This window comes from Leptonotus elevatus, chromosome 6 (genome assembly GCF_054856555.1).
Source record: "Leptonotus elevatus isolate MCC_2025b chromosome 6, RoL_Lele_1.0, whole genome shotgun sequence".
NCBI lineage: Eukaryota > Metazoa > Chordata > Actinopteri > Syngnathiformes > Syngnathidae > Leptonotus > Leptonotus elevatus.
The window spans coordinates 14,975,512-14,995,169 of NC_141244.1; the positions used below are offsets into that span (position 1 = coordinate 14,975,512).

The 19,658-nt window shown below is 39.0% G+C and overlaps 2 protein-coding genes across 3 annotated transcripts; both read right to left on the reverse strand.

The window, feature by feature from the left end:
- Positions 1-597: 597 nt before the first annotated feature.
- paqr7b (progestin and adipoQ receptor family member VII, b) lies at positions 598-11,162 on the reverse strand. The gene is made up of 2 exons (XM_086077473.1): positions 10,998-11,162; positions 598-5,688 (listed from the first exon to the last, which is right to left on the reverse strand). The coding sequence occupies exon 2, from the start codon at positions 5,680-5,682 to the stop codon at positions 4,624-4,626; it is 1,059 nt and encodes a 352-aa protein (XP_085933599.1). The 5' UTR covers positions 5,683-5,688; positions 10,998-11,162; the 3' UTR covers positions 598-4,623.
- A 3,252-nt stretch (positions 11,163-14,414) lies between these two features.
- LOC147172204 (stathmin-like) lies at positions 14,415-18,484 on the reverse strand. 2 transcript variants are annotated; one of them, XM_086077474.1, is made up of 7 exons: positions 18,342-18,484; positions 17,635-17,680; positions 16,930-17,102; positions 15,346-15,498; positions 15,111-15,263; positions 14,834-15,025; positions 14,415-14,766 (listed from the first exon to the last, which is right to left on the reverse strand). In XM_086077474.1, the coding sequence occupies exons 2-7, from the start codon at positions 17,648-17,650 to the stop codon at positions 14,728-14,730; spliced, it is 726 nt and encodes a 241-aa protein (XP_085933600.1). In that variant the 5' UTR covers positions 17,651-17,680; positions 18,342-18,484; the 3' UTR covers positions 14,415-14,727. The 2 variants fall into 2 exon arrangements, with proteins under 2 accessions (XP_085933600.1, XP_085933601.1); XM_086077475.1 differs by lacking the exon at positions 18,342-18,484 and adding an exon at positions 18,223-18,336.
- Positions 18,485-19,658: the final 1,174 nt, after the last annotated feature.

Below are 19,658 nucleotides of genomic sequence, written 5' to 3' on the forward strand. Positions count from 1 at the left end.
ATATATACAACAATAAAATAAAAGTAAGTTATATAAGAATTCAAATAAGGGCAAAATAAAAAGTAAAGAAAAAACAATTACATCCCAAAGAAATCCGGGTTTTTTTTAAATATATTTTTGCATGAATAGCAATTATTGATTGACATTTATTTGTTATCAATTTAAGAGACTTAAAATAAGTGTCGATTCCAATCGAAAAACTATTTGTATAAAGGCGTTGAATTTATCATTTACATGTAATTTTCCTAAAACATACAGATCAACAAGAGTCCACAATTTTTTGCTCTTTGACTCAAAAAGGGTGATATTTTATTTATTTATTTACCAACACAATTTTTTGTTTTGATTTACGCATTCAATTTGAGAGCCTTGCTACTTTCCTTTCGTATTTACATTGTGACGTATTTGGTCTTGTTTTTCGGATAATCAGCTCTCCTTTCTTTCGGCCAATCATCTCCACGCTTTCACTCACGTGCTCCCGAGCTGAATTTTTTTCCCGTCTTTTTTTCCCCTGTATCTTCCTTTACAACAGCAGTCCTCATTTTATGGTTATCTTGAAAGTTTTTTAAAAACAAAATACAATGACACTTGGGAAGATTGAGGTTAATGCAACACTTTACTTTTCTTAAACATTAGTACAGTCAGTCACACACACAGTCAAGAGGCAGAAGACATTCCGGTCTCTCTCACCCTGCTTTCTATAATGAAGGCAAACCTGGGTGGCATCATTAGAGGCTTTGTTAACACATTCACTTTTACACAGTACCGCCCATGTTCCAGTTCTTATTCTTTTTTTCTTCTTTTTTTTTTTACAACATGCAATTTACATAATAGGTGACAATATGTCAATTGCGGCAGAAAATACTGCTCACAAATCTGCTCATTACTCAAAACACTGGTACAAAAACAATGTGACCTTCAATGGTAATTTCGTGGATTGAGTATTTTAATTTGAAATAAATAACTGGTTCAAAGATATAAAATATTCCCATGTATGTCTTAGAGGCATCAAAAAAGAATTATCTTGTAGGTTGTAGTTTTTTTAACCCCCCGGGTTACTCGACGTGTTAAAATGTTAACACAAATAATAGAACACCACGATAACTGTATTTTTTTTAAAAACGTCATGCATGTAAACATAGCCAACGTGGTCAGCCACAGTATGTACAGTGTTGATTCGGGCAGTGCATGACGGGTCAACTAATTCTCAGTTAAACCCACCATATGCGCTTCTCTCAAGACATCATTGAAGTCGTCTCTGAAATTGCCTTTCAGTAGTGCCATCAGTGTTGAAAAAACACATTCATTAAACACCATCAAGAGCAGAGTGCTGCGATGAATCAAGCTCATTTTCGGAGATTACATTTAACATTTTGCAAGCTAAAACATTATCAGTGAATCATATCTGCCAAACAAATGGATGCTTCAGAGCAACAGTGCACCAATACGAAGAAAAACAAAACAAATATTCATAGTGATCTCTCTATATAATCTGTTAAGCATGAAGACATGAAATGTTTGAAAGCACGAAGCGAGATAGAAATGCGCCGCATTCCTTCTGATAAAATAGGCATTCATCTCCGAGTGCTGTTAGGCGCAGAGCAAAAGTGATACATTTTCAGGAGGAACACGTAATGCTTACAGTGCAGGGAAAGCTGTCACACCATAACGTCCACATTATATCGAGATAGACATGCTAAGAGGCACGTACAATGTCATCATACGAAAAGGAAAAAAAAAGATCAAAAGTAGAGCGTAGTGCACATACAAGCCTCAATGCCATGGAATGTGAAAAGGCAAAAGCTGAACTTTCTGCCCTTTGAGTATGAATTTGTTCGAGCACAAACAGAACAGGAATCTCACAACACAAACATCACCTTAAATGTAGCTTTTAAGAGGTACAATGTTTTGCTTCTGAAATAAGGTTTTCTTGCTTATGTTTGGCCTGATGTGCAGTCGCCACCGAAAGTATTGGAACGGCAAGGCCAGTTACGTTGTCAGTTTTGTTGCATACTAAAGACGTTTGGGTTTCAGATGGAAAAATATCAAAAAAAAAAGTTCAAAATTCCAGCTTTTATTTCATTATATTTACTTCATGATGGAATGAATTCTGAAGTCAACAAAACCATTTTGTCTGGCAATTTTCCCCAAAAAAATGCATCCAAACTAAATCGAGAGAAGCTTCATCATGACCCAAAACACACTGGACTTCAACAGGGCGGAAAGTGGAACGTCTTAGACTGGCCAAGTCAATCAGACCTTAACCCAATTGAGCACGCATTTTACCTCCAGAAGAGGCCGCTGATTAAGAAACCACCAGAAACCTCTTTCTGGGGTTGGTGAAGGACTCTGGTTGGTGGCCCGGTGGGTGGTGTCTGGTCGGTGCTGGATTTCACTTTCCTTTCTTTTCTTTGGTCCTTCCTCGGGTCTCCTGACGGCCTCATGACTCTAGCTGGATTCTGAAGTGTTCAGTTTAGGTGAACGGTATGGGATTTTTTTAAATAGGTTTTAGGTGAACTAACGGATACACACTCACATACACAACCATATACAAAAATAAAAATGCATTAAAAAAAATTATAATAAAAAAAAAAGAGAGCAATGATGATGACATGTAAAATCGGTAAAATTACCGAATGAACTGAGCTCTCCAAAGAAAAAAAAGAAAAAAAAAAGAAACCACCATAAAGAACAAGAGCTGAAAGGGGCTGCAGGGTCGCTAGTTACCGTAATAACGTTTGTTCCAATACTTTTGCTCACTTGAAAAGTGGGCGGCTTCAAACAAAATGTGCTCTGTCCTAAGTTGTTTAATTAACACACCTAGATGTAAATATGTGAAACATAAAAGCTGGAATTCTGAACTTTTGCCTCATACTCATCTTTTGATCTGACACACAAATGCCGGACGTATACATACATCAAAAACAAAGTAAATGACTGTAACAGAAAATACAAAAAACACATGGTACATTAAAAGAGTTAATATACCTTAAAATGTGTTGTTTGCAATAAATTATCATTGTGAGTCCGTTACTGTTTTTTTCTGTACAGCTGGGAAAAAAAACTTACATTTTTGAATCAGAAATACACTTTCAACTAAAAAATACACGGTTGTAAAAAACCAACATGTGTCCGGCCGACCTTTACGATACATAAACGGGGCCAAAAGAGTTCCGTAAGCAAAACAATCAAGTTCCTTAAATCAGTCTCTTAGAATGACATTGAATCTCTGAGAAAAACAAACGTCTTAAGCGCATGTTGAGACATCATATCGAGAACGGTTACAAGCGCACGCAAAGTCGACATGATCTCAATAAATGTGAAATATAACATGTGCGCCTGTGGGATTCGACTAATCCCTTGCTGACTAATAAACGGCCTGTAAACTGTTCACTGTAGTTTGGCAGGTTACACAAGGAAGAAGTCACTGTTACAAAATAATATATTACAGTAAAATTACTGGTCACTGTAGAGCAACTTGAGATGTACAGTGCCTTGCTAAAGTGTTAGCCACCTTGAACTTTTTGAATTTAGATACATACCCAAGTGGGACACAATCGTGAAGTGGAACAAAATGCATACGCATTTTAAACTGATTTTTTTTTAACAATACCTGAAAAGTACAGTGTGTAAAATTATTCACCCCCTTTTCGCTCAGTGCAGCCAACTGATTCCAGAATACAGTGTTGACCCAAATGACTGATAGTCCACCTGTGTGTAATCTAGTCTCATTAAAAATGCACCTGCTCTGTGATGGTCTCAGGGGTCTGTTAAAAGAATATTGGGGAGCAACCAGGATCATTTAGACCAAGGAACATAAGAGGCAGGTCCAAAATAAAGTTGGGGGAGAAGTTTAAAGCAGGATTAGGATATAAAAAGATTTGAAATGGAGAGAGTATCGCAAAAAAAGTTTAAAATATTATATAAATTGTGTTCTATTTGTTGTTGACTTCACAAAAACATCCAATTCTATATATTTATTTTATTAGGGCTGGGTATCGATTCTAATTTCCTCAATCGATTCGATTTCGCTTCACAAGAGTTCAGTTGGATTCAATTTAAATTTTTCCCAATTTGATTCAATCACTTCAATTCAATTTGATATTAACTCTGGAACGACAATTCTTCTTAAATATCAAGGACATGATAAAAACTCCACAAACAAATTCCATATAAAATTTTGTGGATGTAGCAACAAATTAGTTTATTAGTGAAAGTAACAAACAAGTGATACAATCACTTAAGTGTTACACAAACATTGACGTTAGCAAGAATGAGATGAAAATATTTTCATAATTCAAATTCAGTCATTGAAAATATAAATGGAAAACATTCTGAATTGTCTTCAAAGTGCAGTCAGGTCTGTCATAATAATAATAATGCATGTGAACAGTAAATAAATAAAAAAGTAAGTTAAAAAAAATAGTCCTTTAAAATTATTTTTGCTTATGAATTTATGGGAAAAATATATTAAAATAATTGATTCATGGCTTTGGAAAATCGAGTCGATCGATTATTCGATTTTTTTTTTAACCCAGCCCTAATATTTATGTTTTAATGTGGCAAAAGGTCAAAAAGTTCAAAGGGGGGCTAACACTTTCGCAAGGCACTGTAACTTTACATTTAAGTGTATTTTTCATGGAGAGAAGCATGCACACGCTTGCGCACGTAAAAAGCAGTGAGCGCACTGCAGCAGGTGGTGAAGATAAAAAGCGCCACGGCGTCGTGAGCGAGGTCGCCGTGGAGTCGCTCGTAGAGCGGCCGCCGCTCGCTGAAGTCTATCCGCAGCGCTTCGATCTGCAGCAGCGTGCTGAGTACGACAAACACGTGAAAGATCTGGTGGCCCTGCCCGATGAAGTCACACTTCCCCGGGAACCAGCTCTCCGGGTGGGGGCAGGAAAAAAAGTAGGCGCCGACGAGGAAAAAGAGCACTTGGTAGAGGTGGTAGACCACCACCAGGTCGGAGGAGCCGTCCTGGTAGCTCGCGTAGATGCGGTGAACCACGGGACTGATGTCCAAACAGTAAGCCAAGGCCGAGGGCACCACTTGGAAAAGCTTGTGGGTCAGCTTGGGCAGCTTGGGACTGGCGTATTTGCCGTAGCAGCAGCCGAAACACGTGAGCCATGCCAGGAAAGCGGCGGAGGGTAGAAAGAGCCCTTGCACTCTGGCGTGCCAAGCCTCTTCGATGGCGTAGTAGTAGTGCGTCAACGCGCAGCCATACTGGTAGACGGCCACCCCCACGTAGTCGAGGAAGTAGAAGGTGTAGTGAGAGAGCTCGGATTTGGCAGACAAGAGATGAGCGAGGGCGCTGAAGGAGAGGTAGGTGAAGGCGGTGAGGAGGATGATGAAGAGGGGCTGAGCGTGAGGGTCTCGCAAGAAATCCACCGTCTGCGAGACCTCCTGCCACTTCACCAAGATGATGAGGGCGGCCAGCAGATGGGTCCATACGTTGATGGTCTCGTTGTGCCTTTGGAAGAGGGTGAGGAAGTAGTAGCGCCAGCTGTGGTCCGGCTGCCTGTAGCCGGTGAGGATGTGACGCTCTTGGAAGACCCAGGGAACGTCGCACACCTTGACGGTGCAAGGCAGCGTGGGGAAGGCCGACTCCAGCAGCTGAGGGATCTGACGCAGCTGCTGGGCGTTGATGAACAGGCGGCCGATCTGCTCCATCACCACCGTCGCCATGGAAAACTGCAAGCAGAGAGATAAGGGGGAGAGGAAGGGGCGCAGCGGGTTAGAAAGTGGAAAACTCTAGATTATAACGAGACAACGTGCAATTTCTGGAGAAATTGCGCGTGAATGCTGAAAGCTAAATACTTACTCATTCACTGCCATTGACGGCTATAGACGTCAAAAATTCATTCAAACTAAAAACCTAGAATTTTTGGGGGGTATTAGAACAGATATAAAATTTGTGATTAATCGTGAGTTAAATAGTGAAAGACAAAATTTAGATTTTTTATCATTTTTTCTTGAAAAAAAAGTTTTGTTTTTTTTTAAGAAAAGGTTATTTAAAAATTAGGGGCATCAGGTGATTAAAAATTGTAATCGTAATTAATCGCATGACTTCACTAGTTAACTCACGATTAATCACAAATTTTATCTAGGTTTTCATACTCTTGTTAACCAAAATTGAGAGGAAAAAAAAGTTAAACTAATAAAAATAGTTCAAATAAATTTTTGACGTCCATAGCTGTCAATGGCAGTGTATGAGCTAATAAAGCTGAATGCTAATATTTGAATGCAAATTGGGGTAAATTTACATTGGGGTAGCCGGGGGTTCTTATGCTACGTTCAGCTGGTCTGGGATTTGTTTCGCTCCATTTCGGTAGGTGGTGCTAACTTTATTGTAGCATTGCTAGCTTGCTTCACACTTCGACAATTAAACAAACAAACTCACCAGGTAAGCCAACATCCACGCTTCTTCCTCCAAGCAATCTCCTTTTTTGGCCCGGTCGCGGTACACGTAGCTTGCCGTATTGTACAGCTCCGCGAGCTATCCTCCATTGCTATGCTACACGCTCTGCAACCGCTTCCTGTGTTTTGTCTGTGACGTGGACTATCTCGACACCTATTAGCTGTCGCTGACGCGATGGCGTCAAAAGTTCATTTCAACCAACGCCGGCGAAATAGCTAAATGATCACCGGAAACGGCCCAAACGCGCCGCCCGGCACGCCATCGCGCCCCCCGCGCGAAGTCCATTGACTACAATGCAATCGCGCTGCCGGAAACGCCTCCCCGATTGTTGGTCTGAACGAAGCATTAGTCCTGTTACTTGCTCTCCTCCAACCTCATGATCCACAAGTGAGTGACGGCGAACTAATGGTAAGGCCTAGATACACAGAATCCGACGTTGGGAGTCATGCGCCGTGTGATCAGTGTGTAAATTACTGTTGTAAAGTCGGATGGAGTTGGAACACGTCGGAGGGGCGTTTCCAGCAAATTCCACATGTTGGATCTAGCGAATCAGCGCACGGGCAAGAAGAGGAAGTGAGGTATGTATGTATGTATTGTGTTACCATTTCCTGCTCAGACTCATAACCGTGGTCGGGAGACACAGGGGAGGATTTCCGTCCAGGGTCGGAGTCGCCTCCGGGGGTCAATCCCGTTGCACGTCGCCAAAAGGAAGCACCGGGAGACAGAGGGTCGCACTGCAGTCTTCCCTTATTATGTTTTTTGACACACTTTTTATCTCCTCCGTCACGTACCCTGATCGCTCAACTCTCGCGCGCTGCACAGTTTTCTTCCGCTCCTTTCTCACAGGCATGCGCACTCCGCTCTCCCTCGTTTTACACACAAGCAAATCTTAGCCCCCCGTAACAATTGTTTACGTTTTTATATCCCGTCCCCGTAAAGAGGTTTCCGGTTGCCTTTAGGAATAATGACTACCGCCGCCAATGGTATGGAGGGGAATTACTTCTCGTGCATGCGCTGAAGTTACGTAATAGTCGGGGTCAGTGCGGTGTGTATTTACGTCATTTTTCTACGCGACGTGCCGACGTTGGATTGGTGTATCTAGGCTTTGCATGCAGTATATCTGGTCGCGACATGATTTTCTTTTCTTTTTTAATATTTAAATTAATATATAATTATGAATATATAATTGCATTTTCTTGAAAACTTCTTGGGTGGTGGCCAGTTTACTTGGGTGGCCCGCCCAAGTATTAACATGGTGTGGGAAACACTGGGACTCCTTCAGAAGGCCATCATGACTGTCAAAATCATATAAACCTACACCTGCTCATGACATTTTAACTGTAAATACATTTTTATTAAAGAACTGAGTTTGAAATCAGAAATCATGGACATAAATAGTGACAACCAAACAGAAATGAATGGCAGTAATCTATCATATACCGTTGCACACTGGCATGACTCAACACAAAAAAATTATGTTCAACTGAATTAAATATGCTAATAAATTCACACATTTTTACCATGTCATTGATTCAAATGGTAGACGGTGCGCAGCCATGCACGTCAAAGTCTCAGTTCCTGACCAAGAGGAACATGTTGGGGCAACCTCCCAACTCACCAGATTTGACTTCGGACTTTTGATTTTTATTTGTTTCTCTTATTTTCCTTATTTATTTTCTTATTTTTACAACACTCCGGACAGTGAGGAAATATAGTACTACTATTAGTGTACCAGTCTTGACCAACAATGGATTAATTAATTAATTGCTTTTTTTCCAAAATTATTTAATGGAATGTGATGGATAAAAATATTTAGTTTTGTGTGCTAGTTATAAATCTATTTCCTGGACAAATCATTAGGTAAACATGCACAATCTAATGAGTTCAACAATTAAAAACATTTACAAATATAATTAGAGACTGCACCAATACTGTGTTGTTATTGTGGTGTCACTTTAAGTTAGTCATAACTGCTGCTGTCACTTTAAGTACACTTTTAAGTAGACACCTTACAACAATAATACATTTTAATTACATCGTATACTATATAATACTATTTTAATTTCTATTGTATCCTTATTTATATTCAACCTTAGCATTTTCAGCTGCTGATTGTTGATTGTATATTGTATGTGTATATATATATATATATATATATATATATATATTTCATCCAGCCAGCAAACAAAATGTTGCTGCTGCTCAACCTGCCTGGAAGTCACAGTATATGTCAAGCTGGTACAGTTTCAACTGCCTAGCTCTGAAAATGTGCTCCTGAGCAAGCAGTTTTGAATTCTGCAAATTGAGACATTTACATAAAACCGCTACATTATCTACGCAATAATTGCCACCAAGTTTCTCCACCCATGACTTTGCTGCAGGGCTGTACGTAGATGGAATTTTTTAATTCATGATAAATATATAATAAAGTTCCTGTACAGCATGAATAAATGTCTTCTTTCATCCATTGTGCTGTAACAAGATGGCTAACTGTGGCGGCCATGTTGGCAGGGGCAACTTTTTCACCAAAAGTCATTCATGAACACTGAAAATATGCCATAACTTGCTCATTTCTCAACCTTCATGAGGTTTAAGATTTTGTTAATGCCAAAGCGTGTGCTAGCAATATATACCAACCAAAAAAAGAGGGATTTTTATTTTTATTTTTTTGTGGAAGCTTACTCCCAGTTCATTGTATGCAGCACAATAAATGTACAGGCATCTGTTTTTTTCTGTTTTTTTTGGGCGTCCGCACACGTTCGTTGATGACATTGAACCTGCTATCTTATTGTAATGTTCTTGTGTGCAAAGAAGAAGCGTTCACATTCACCGTTTTATGCTAGCATCCGCTGGCTGCTTTTATTTTGTACTGACTTCTAAAATGATCAATGACAATCACGGAAACCTCCGGTCCCTTGAGGCTACACTGCCATCTATTGGCCAGCATACATCACTACACTTAGCACTGCATTGAGCACGTATCTCCAAGGGGGTGTGACTTATCACCCTATTCAAGTGGCAAGCGGGGACCTTTTACAGTGGGCATATCAGGCGAGAGCAGAAAAACTGGGGGGTATTTTTATGATTAATTTTAATATTAAATATTATGTAATTATTGTTCTATACCACTGTGTAGGTATAAAATTAAAGCGGAAATATTCAGGACTGCGCGTTGTCAGATAAGCTGCTTTACCGACAGCTTTTTTGACATTCAAAAGGCGCACGAACAGAAACAACCTCTCGGAACTAACACAACCTGATTATGCATTGCGCGTGAAACAAGCTGTCGGCTTTTCAGCTCTCCGCGAGGTAAACAGGACAAATTACACAGGAATTTAAGAGCAAAACAGTAGAACTAAGGTATTGTATTATTGTATCATAGAGGACACATGATTTTATTGAAAGGCTTGGGCATGCACTGCATTAGTAGCTTATTACGTTGTAATGATGTAATGAAAAATAATAAGAGCTATGAGTAGCATACCTCAACAGATGATAATAGCCCGTCATTGGAAAGCTGAGAACATTCTCTTTTTGATTATGCCAACAACACCTCATTTCTGAAATGTATATCTCAGTTTCACTCATTTTGCTATGCCAGGTCATAAATACAATGACTAAGAAGGGGAAAACGGATGCTCGTAGTTTGTCTAGAAACTTTCATATGCATTCACAATTCTATGGACACCATAGCCAATAGCCAATTCTGAGCCAACAGACACCAGTTGACACCATCGCTGAGCAGCCATTTTGGTTTACACTCATGAAAATAAATACATGAAGCACAGAAATGCTACATCTGCACAACTGTAGTTCTACATATTTCTTCGTATTTTTATGTTCGAAGCAAATATCTTCAAATGTGTATTGAGAAACAAGTCTGAATTGAAAGGTTCTTTAATGACAAAATCCAGTCAGCCACATGGGGTGGGTAATGTTTGTATTGGACTTTACAGTATCTATTCAAGGTGTAGAATTTGGTTCCGATCCAAACTCTCATTTATATGATGCAGCTGGTGAATTGGGATCTCATTAGATCAATGGCTGTTTGGTACTAGCAGACCTGTTAATCAAACAACACTGTCTCATGAATTTCCTGTGCATGCGTGTGTGCGTGAGTCCGTTTGAGTGGGAAGCGCGTACAGTAGTGAATGAGAGAAGATTACGTAACAATAAGCATTCGACGTCCACACCCTTTTCTCCTAACAAACGGTTGTGTACGTGCACGCCTTTGATTTCTAATAAAGGAAACGTGGTGTATAATCGACAGGAACGATGCATACATCAGTGTTATACTGTGCAACGAGGCGGCCCTGTTGCACTCATTCAATTCTATTCGGCAAATCGTGCACCTGATAGACGCCCGCAAATTCAAAATACATCATTTTTTTCGGTTTTTTTTTTTTAATCTACAATTTATCACAGCAGGGAGGTCTAATGCGCGCGCATCCTACAACGGCGATAGGGCGTTTAGCGTGGATTTACTGAGATAACCATTCACTTGTGGGGTTTAGTGCTCGAGGCGGAAATCTTGCTTTTTATCATCCGAACCGGTGAAAGCAAGCTACAAAGACCCACATACCTGTAGATGGTGGAATCAATCCAAAGCCTTCGAATTTGCCGACGACGAAGGGCTAACAGCCTGATAAATTATTAAAAACATTGTGCGACGAGTTACACGGATGGAGGATGGCCGTGGCAGGAACGGTGCTTGGCGGTAGGGCGCAGACTCCAAGAGGATGTCAAGGTCTCCTGACAGACGGCTTTTACAACCAATCAGAAGACAAGGTTAGGCCTCCTTTCGCGGTAATGTTCCATTTCTGCCAATGAGAGCTGCTGTCCGGATAATCAACCCACCGACAACACACCACAGGGACATTTCACCACAGGCATAATGATTTGTTGCACTTCGATGACACATTTACATCATATGAGAAGTCATCAAGTGTACCAGCTAATGTAATGTTAAAAGTCACTAATTAAATTTGACTTCATTGATTTTATGGGTTGGCGCATCTGCCTCATATATTTCCAATCAGCTGCTATACTGGGGAGGTTGCAGCATTGCCATGTGGAGTTTGCATGTTAACCGTATGGGTTTTCTTTTTCTTTTGTTTTTTGTTTTTAGAGAGAGCTCAGTATTGTTCATTCGGTAATTTTACCGATTCGACATGTCATCATCATTGCTCTCTCTCTCTCTCAATCTCTCTTTTAATTCATCTATTTGTTTGCATGGGTTTTCTGTTGAAAGTAAGAAAAGACTCATCCTTTTTTTTTGTATTAACTGAACACTAAATTGCAACTGACAGTGATTACTTGTCCAGGGTGTACCTCTGCTCTCGCCCGAAGTTGGTGGGGATTTTGTACCAGGGCCCCAAGCACAGAGAGGGCCCTGGGATGCTGTAAAGTCTTGAAGATTTTTTTAATTTATTAATGAAAATATGCAGTTATTTATTTATTTTTAAAAGCGTCAAATGTTAAGAAAACACATTTCTGACAAAATCTTAATTATAAATACAATATAGAAATGGCTAAGGAGTGATCCCTTAACCTTTAATTTTATTTATTTTTAATTACCACAAACTTTATTTTTTTTAGAAGTACCTACCAAAGTTCTGGAGTAAAGATTGTGTGGGGAGAAAGTGCCTACTGCAAATATCCCTCAAGTTTTCAAAGAAGGTTTTAATAAGACTTGTCATGAAATTGTAACATAATGTTTACTCAACAAGAAATGTAACAAGCGTGTAGGTCTGTTTGCCCTCTTGGTGACATTGAATACCAACAAGATCTCGTTCTGTCATTCTTGTGCTTTGCATTCAGTCACAACGTCTCTATTGTCTGTCTCAGTCAGAGGTCAGCATTGTCCTCGCTCAAGTCAGGGAAACAATTTTTCTGTTGACATTGTGGATTTCTAAGCATTTAGGGTGACCAATGACTTAAACATGAAAATAATGCATGCAGTGTGACTGGTTTGCAACAGGCAAAAGTGGAACACGTGCTGATGATAATGCTTCAGTGATCGTCCACAAGGTAAAACTACTAGCGTATTAATACAAGTATGAGTCAATATCATATCTTGCCTTTCCTGTTCTTCTCATCACAATCATGTAGTCAATATACAAATGTAGCCAAATTATGTAACTGTGGCCAAACATTTGCTCACATACAAAGTCTCTTAAAATGTTTTCCCATCAATTTATACGTTCTTTCAATGGATATATGTTTTTGTTGTTTGTTTTTATAATAGTTTCTTTACTTGGTTTTAGTGTCCACATTTTATTGAATAAAATCAGTCATTTTGCATTTCCCTGAAATTGCTGTCCAGTGTCCACCCTGTCAAGAGGTACAGTAATTGCCCCTTAAAAAACAAAACCATGGTCATTTTCAATAATAATGATCAGCACTTTGCCTTTCTTCATTTGAAGCTGAAACAGTGGATAGTTGCAGAATAAATATTTACACTTATGTTTTGTATTTTTAATGTGCGTAGCTGGATGTTTAAGCGATAACACGTCCACTCTATCATAGTGGCGCAAAAAAAAATTAAATTAAAATATATTTGCTAAACAGTAGTTAGCTTGCTAACTAAATTATTTTGCTAAGTGAAGGTCCACGTTTGCTCATTAAATGCTAACTTAGCCCAAAATGTCCACCCTGCCATTGTCCACTATGTCAGCAAGCCCAAATATTACGCTGTTTGTATGTATATGTTTGCTTGCAGTCAATATACATATTAAAAATAAAAATAAAGTGAGGCAGCAGAATAACCCTTACTGGTAATAGGAAGTGGAAATTTGGGGGCGAAATGGGCAAGTCAGAAACATTGACTCATCTTAAATTGCGCATCAACTATTTATTACAACAAGACATGCATCAGACATATCACTCATTTATCTTCCTTTATCCCGTCCTCATCCCAGAAACAATTTGTAAGTTTTAGAGTCATAGTAAAAATGTATAATCATGCAGTATGCTCAGTAAAAACAACAGTGAAAATACTAGTAAGTAAAAGTTTTTCACAATTAACACAAAATTCTAAACTTTGGCACAGTTTGTATAACTTTAACTTCATGTACCATTTGCTCAACCTGAATTGTCACTACTTCACAGTCCCTTATGACTCTTTCCTTCTTTACACTCTTGACGCCAGTTGCACATCACCTTGTTTAAACATGTTCAGTTGTTGCACACACCTTCATGTAAAAGCTCAAAGCGTCAACCTACAATACACTCTGCAGTCGATTGCACATCAACTTGTCAAAACACTGCGTACAATGTTGTTGTTACACACACTTTCTCTTGTGACATCTCAGTGGTATCAACCTACAACACATTCAGGTCTCTTGAGCAATTAGCTATCAGGACTGCAACACAGAAGTGCCTTGAGCCTCCTCCCTCTGTGTTTGGTGAACAATGGAGAACCTTGAAGAGAGCAACCAGAGAAGAAGACGTGTTTTCACACCAGAGCAAGGAGACCCTAATTGTGAACATGGCTTGTGAAAACAATGCAATTACCCCCAATACACATTACTGTAAGTTTGTCTTATGAAGAAAAAAAATATATGCTTAATTCATTTTTACAAAAGGAGAAATATCTTATTTTCCAGTGTCATTTATGTGGCGTGTTCCATTTTACAATAGTGTTTTCAGTTTTGCACTACAATGTGCTGTAAATGCTTGGTAGCGTGCAGCCAAAGCTTAGTTGTGTGCTCAATGAATGGTATGTGTCATTAGAAAATTGTGTAGAACATGCAAACATGAGTTCCATTTTGTGAACACCATGTGGAGATTTGATGGCAAGTCTTCTTGCAAAGAGAGTCAGGTTTAGCATTTTGTGTTGAGAAAGCCGTTATTGTATTGAGAAACGTGTTGACAATCCTGAAAAACTGGAGCTAAATCCTCCCGTGCTTCTGCCACTAGGTGTCAGCAGTGTGAAACTATTGAGCTCAAGAGGAAAAATTGCTGAGCTTTAAAAAAAACAAAAACAAGGACCACAATATTATGAAGTCATCTCAACTTTATTATAGTTAGAATGTGATTACAAAAAAGGTATTTCAAGGTACAAAAAGAAAGAGATGAACAGTACCTGCAACTTTAAATATAAAACGTGTCAGAAGTGCTTAATATATGGCCCAGTTTACTAATTGAAATGCCCACCGATAGAAAAACAGTTAACACCAAACAATACAGTGTAATCAGCTGCCAACAGGAACTAGTTGCGTAAAAAGAGACACAAAATGCTAAGCAGGAACTATTACAATAAGTGTAATGCGAAACGAACTGTCCGAAAACATCTTCTCTTCCATCTTCATTCACTCCTTTGTCTTCCTCAATTCCTCAATCTTCTTGTCCTGTTTCAAAACAAAATGAAGATTTTTTGTGTGCCTCATTTGATTTGTAACATTGAAGATCTTGTACCTTATCCTTGAGTTTCTTATTGAGAGCAGCCAACCGCGCATCGCGCTTATCTTTGTTGGCCTCCATCTTCTGATGGAGCTTCTCCTGAGTTGTCTTGCTAAAGTTGCAACAATCGTCCAAGGCCCTCTGGAGCACTTCTCTCTCGCGCTCTCGTTTCTCAGCCAACTGCTTCAGCACTTCAGCCTCGTGGTTCTAACAAAGACCGAAGTCAGCGTTTGACCTTGGTTAGACTTGGCATTTTGTTACGCGACTCCATTTGTGTCGTTTGTGAACGCACCTTGTATCTCTCTTCTGCAGCAAGCATCTTCTGATTGAGCTTTTCCTGAGTGATCTTGCTGAAGTTGCAGCCTTCATCCATTGCCCTCTGGAGCACTTCCTTCTCACGCTCTCTTTTCTCGGCGAGATTTTTCAGCACTTCAGCCTCATGGATCTGGCAAAAAGACAAATTGGCATTTCTTTTGTTCAACTTGTCCACTATTTGGTTGACGTATCCGTTTGTGTTGAGAAGATACCTTGTGTCTCTCTTGTGCAGTCACCATCCTTTGAGTCAGCTTCTCCAAAGTATTCTTGCTGAAGTTGGAGCATTCGTTTATGGCCCTCTGGATCACTTCCTTCTCATGCTCTCGTTTCTCCGCGAGGCTTTTCAGCAACTCAGCCTCATGGTTCTTAGAAAGCCATACAAGATACCATCGAGTCCATCAAGTGCTTGTTTTTACCTTCATTCGTGAATTTGTATTTTTACCAGCATAACAATCCGTTTTTTTATTATACTGATTGCAAGACTTGTCTACCACACATTACCGCCTGCGAACCTATAGAAATTCACTCTCAGAACAATTTATTTAAATTTCCATATTTTGACAATTATTGTATTGAAACCCTTGGTAAATACTACTTCATTTATATATGCTGGCAGAAAGAATCGTTTATACAAATTAGCATCTCTGCATTCCTGTACATTAGCTGCATTTACAGACGCGGGACTGAATTTCTTTATTGGGGATCGTCGATATTGGGCTTTTTGACGAATATCACCCTTTTTTTTTTTTTTTTTTTTTTAATCTGATGGCCGATAAAAGGTAAATCTAAAACTATTGTAATCTCGGAACTATTTACATTTTCAGTCAACTTTATAAGCGATGCTGCTGACCCCTGGGCACGTTGTGAACAATTTGTTTTTGTTCGACATTAAAACAAGGAAATGTGAACGTTTAGGGTATTTTTTAATTTTGGGAGAAAAAAAATTACTGTAGAAAACTATAGAGAGCTTTGGTAACGGTATATCCTTGTTAATGTTTCCATTTAACTTTAAGATGTACTAAGCGATGCTGCTGACCCCTGGGCACGTTGTGAACAATTTGTTTTTGTTCGACATTAAAACAAGGAAATGTGAACGTTTAGGGTATTTTTTAATTTTGGGAAAAAAAATTTACTGTAGAAAACTATAGAGAGCTTTGGTAACGGTATATCCTTGTTAATGTTTCCATTTAACTTTAAGATGTACTGATAACTTTGGGAACTTCCTGAATATTTTGTTAGAAATTTAAAAGGATGTCAATTGTTTACCCCACCCCCCAAAAAAACTACACTCTGTTCAAAAAGTTAAACATTTTTCAATGGGCATGCTTTAAGACGCATTACAAGTAAACAAAGTCAAGATTGGCATTTTCTGGCTTTCGTATTTTAAAAAATGTTGACGCCAATATCACCCCCCCCTTTTTTTTTTACTGAAAATGAATATCGGCATCCTTGATTACGAATAATCAACATTGGTATCAGCCCTGCAAATCGGTCTATCTCTATTCTTCATACTGTAAAGCCAGATGTATTATTTTGTTTCGTGGTATCAAAGTTACATAGAAATGATGGACATCATGCAACTGTTTTTGCCCCCCTTTTACTTCATCTTTATTTTATAAAGTTTTCTTGAACAAAAACTGTGTACATCTTAGCATGTTATCCCAAATCAATAAAGAAATGTTGAGCAACCAATAAGCTGTAAAGTAATTCATCTTCATGCGATCATTTTCCCTTTAGTTGATCAATGTAGTCAAATGTCCATCCAGTTCTTTGAACCACTCATGTTGAAAAGATACCTTGCGTCTTTCTTCAGCAGCCTCCAGCTTCTTCATAATCTCATCCAGCGAGGTTTCCTTCTTGTTGACAGGGGACAATGGAAATTGCACCTTCGCATCAGGAGAGGTTGGTCCCAGGATGAGCTCAAAAGCGTGACCCGACACGCGTTTGTTCAGCTCCTTAACTTGGATGTCTGCAAAACGACAAGTGTTGGAGCTGACGTCGATACAATTGCAACTCCGTGTGAAATTGCATTCCCTTTTAACCGGACGCCTTGACTAGACAACTGGCTACACTTCATTTAAGCTTCTCTCGACTAACCAGTTAAATGAACTGCACTGCTGGAGAAGACAGAGCAGCTATTGATTCCAACTGACCAACTGACCATGATTAAGGGGTTAACTTCGCTTTCGGCTATCATTCATGGGTAACTGCTTCCCTAGAGAGGTCAAAAGAAAACAATCTACTCAGCTGTGCCAAAGCAGCTTGTTTGTTTTGGATTGTACATTTTTGCATGTGAAAAGCGTAACAGACCCACATGTGACTTTATACTTCAGGCTGCCGTTGAACTTTAGATATAAATTAACTTTGCACAACTTATTTAGAGGGGGAGAAGTCAAACTAATAATTAAAGGTTGCTGTAGATTTTGTACACTAAATATTTGTAAAAGGTAATGCTTTCAAATAACAAGGCCGTGTAGTCCAACCCATTATGTTGCACTCACCTGCAATTTGTGCCATTTCTGATGAGAAATTGCCGATCTGGAACCACTGGTGAAAAGAATAAAAACATAGAAATTAAAACAAGTCATACATATAAACTTTGTACGAGTTCTACTTCACAATAACGAGTCGTTCTTCATTGCCTTTGTGCAGGCGTAGCAGTGTGGCAAGTGTGCTCAAACATCATCAAAGACCTCGTGTTTTAACGGAAAGTCGCGCATGCCTTAAGAGAAGTCTAGATTGTGGCCTACTGAATCCACGGCATAAACACAACCAAGTTTTAATATGACGACAAATTGATGTGGGAATGCAAAGACTTCTCAAATCGCTACAAGTCATAACATAGTCCTCCATTTCAACGACGCCCCAACTTGTTTGCAGGATTGAGAAAAACAAACGGTCGCTTGCAATTAAAAAGCAAGACTCTTTTTCACGAACACGTGTGAACAATATTTGACTACAAATTTGACCGATATGTAGTAAGCCGAGCGGATCGAATAAAAAAAATGGCGTTTTGGTCCAGGTGTTAACGTTCCATTGTTATGTCTCGTGCACGGCAGCCATGCCAAACGGTCCATTCCATACGTTACCTGTAGTTGACTTGGTTTTAAAAGTCGCAAACTTTGCCAGCATATCCTTGCAGCCTCTCAACACAACAAGCGAGCGCTCTGAAAGCTTATTTTAACGGCCAAGTATTGTTCTCACCTACCTGTGTTATTTTTTAAGTGCTCCAAGGACGATCTCCTTTCAAGTTATTGTCTGTTCAACCCGCCAAATGAGCAGCCCCGCGCACAGAATCGGATTCGTGACGTTGGCTCAGCTCTTAACGTTGATTGGTCTAAATCGACCAATCAGCGAGCTGTGACGTTGTAATAACAATGTTAGCGAAGGCACGTCACAGCAAAAGAAAAAACACTTCTAAACTTTTAACCACACAATTAAACGCTTTCACTTTTTCCACAGGCCTGACATCACCTGTTGTAACAAAACTGTTAGAAAGGAGATGGTAAAGATCTTAATTATTGATTTAGCCTCACGTTTGCATGCTAATTAATAAGAATAACACATTTGTTTAGCTGCCTTTTGCTTGAGCCCTCATAAGTACATAGTCCATCCACGAAGAGATATTACTACAGGTGATGATAGTTGAAAATAATTTGCATTAAACTTTCATTCATAACCTAAATTACAATATTGGTCCAATCAAATTTTAGTCTGTATGTGCTGCCATGTCAATATAATATTTGAAGGGCATTCAGAATCAGTAGGTCTTATAATCTCTATAACTTTATATGAGCTATAGGAGTGTTTCTTTAACCAATCAGATTTCAAATTCATCCTTGCAGGGCCAGATGACTGACCCTGGAGGACATCAACAATTTTTCATCAGGTTGGTCAGAGCAAGCCAAGCCAATTTGACTAGAAAAACAGGTCTGTAGCAATCTACACACACTATTACATTTAGAATCAGCATCTCTGGTGAGTATTTTAATTTAGTATTATCCATATTATTTGATAAATATGGAACTCATCCAGTTGGTGTTTGTGGTGTGTGTTATATTAGGTTTTTGTGTCAGTTTCTTGAAGTCTGAGGTCCAAATCTGCAGCCTCAGGCCACCACTGATTTGTCCTTCTTTCAGTTTGTATTACATATAAGCATAGAGTATTGTGAACGCTCGCTGTAGCATACTGCATAATGTATGTCATAAATAGATCGTGCAGGAACTGATGTATGCAGACAAAGTTGACACCTTTAAAATGACAAATTTTGAGAATGTGAAAATATATAACTAAAGCAATCAGTATGAATTTGATCGTCTTCCCCTTCTTCCAATCAAAGTCACATCGCAACCATGTGGAAAAGATTAATTATCTTTAGCGATTATCCTGTGGTGACCATCACAAATGTATTGTTTACAATAGCTTCAAAATGCATAGTTTATCAAAATTACACATATTATGAACATGACTAATAGTTTTGGTTTGGGTTTTTTTAAATTAGGGAAGCACATTGCATAAGAGACAG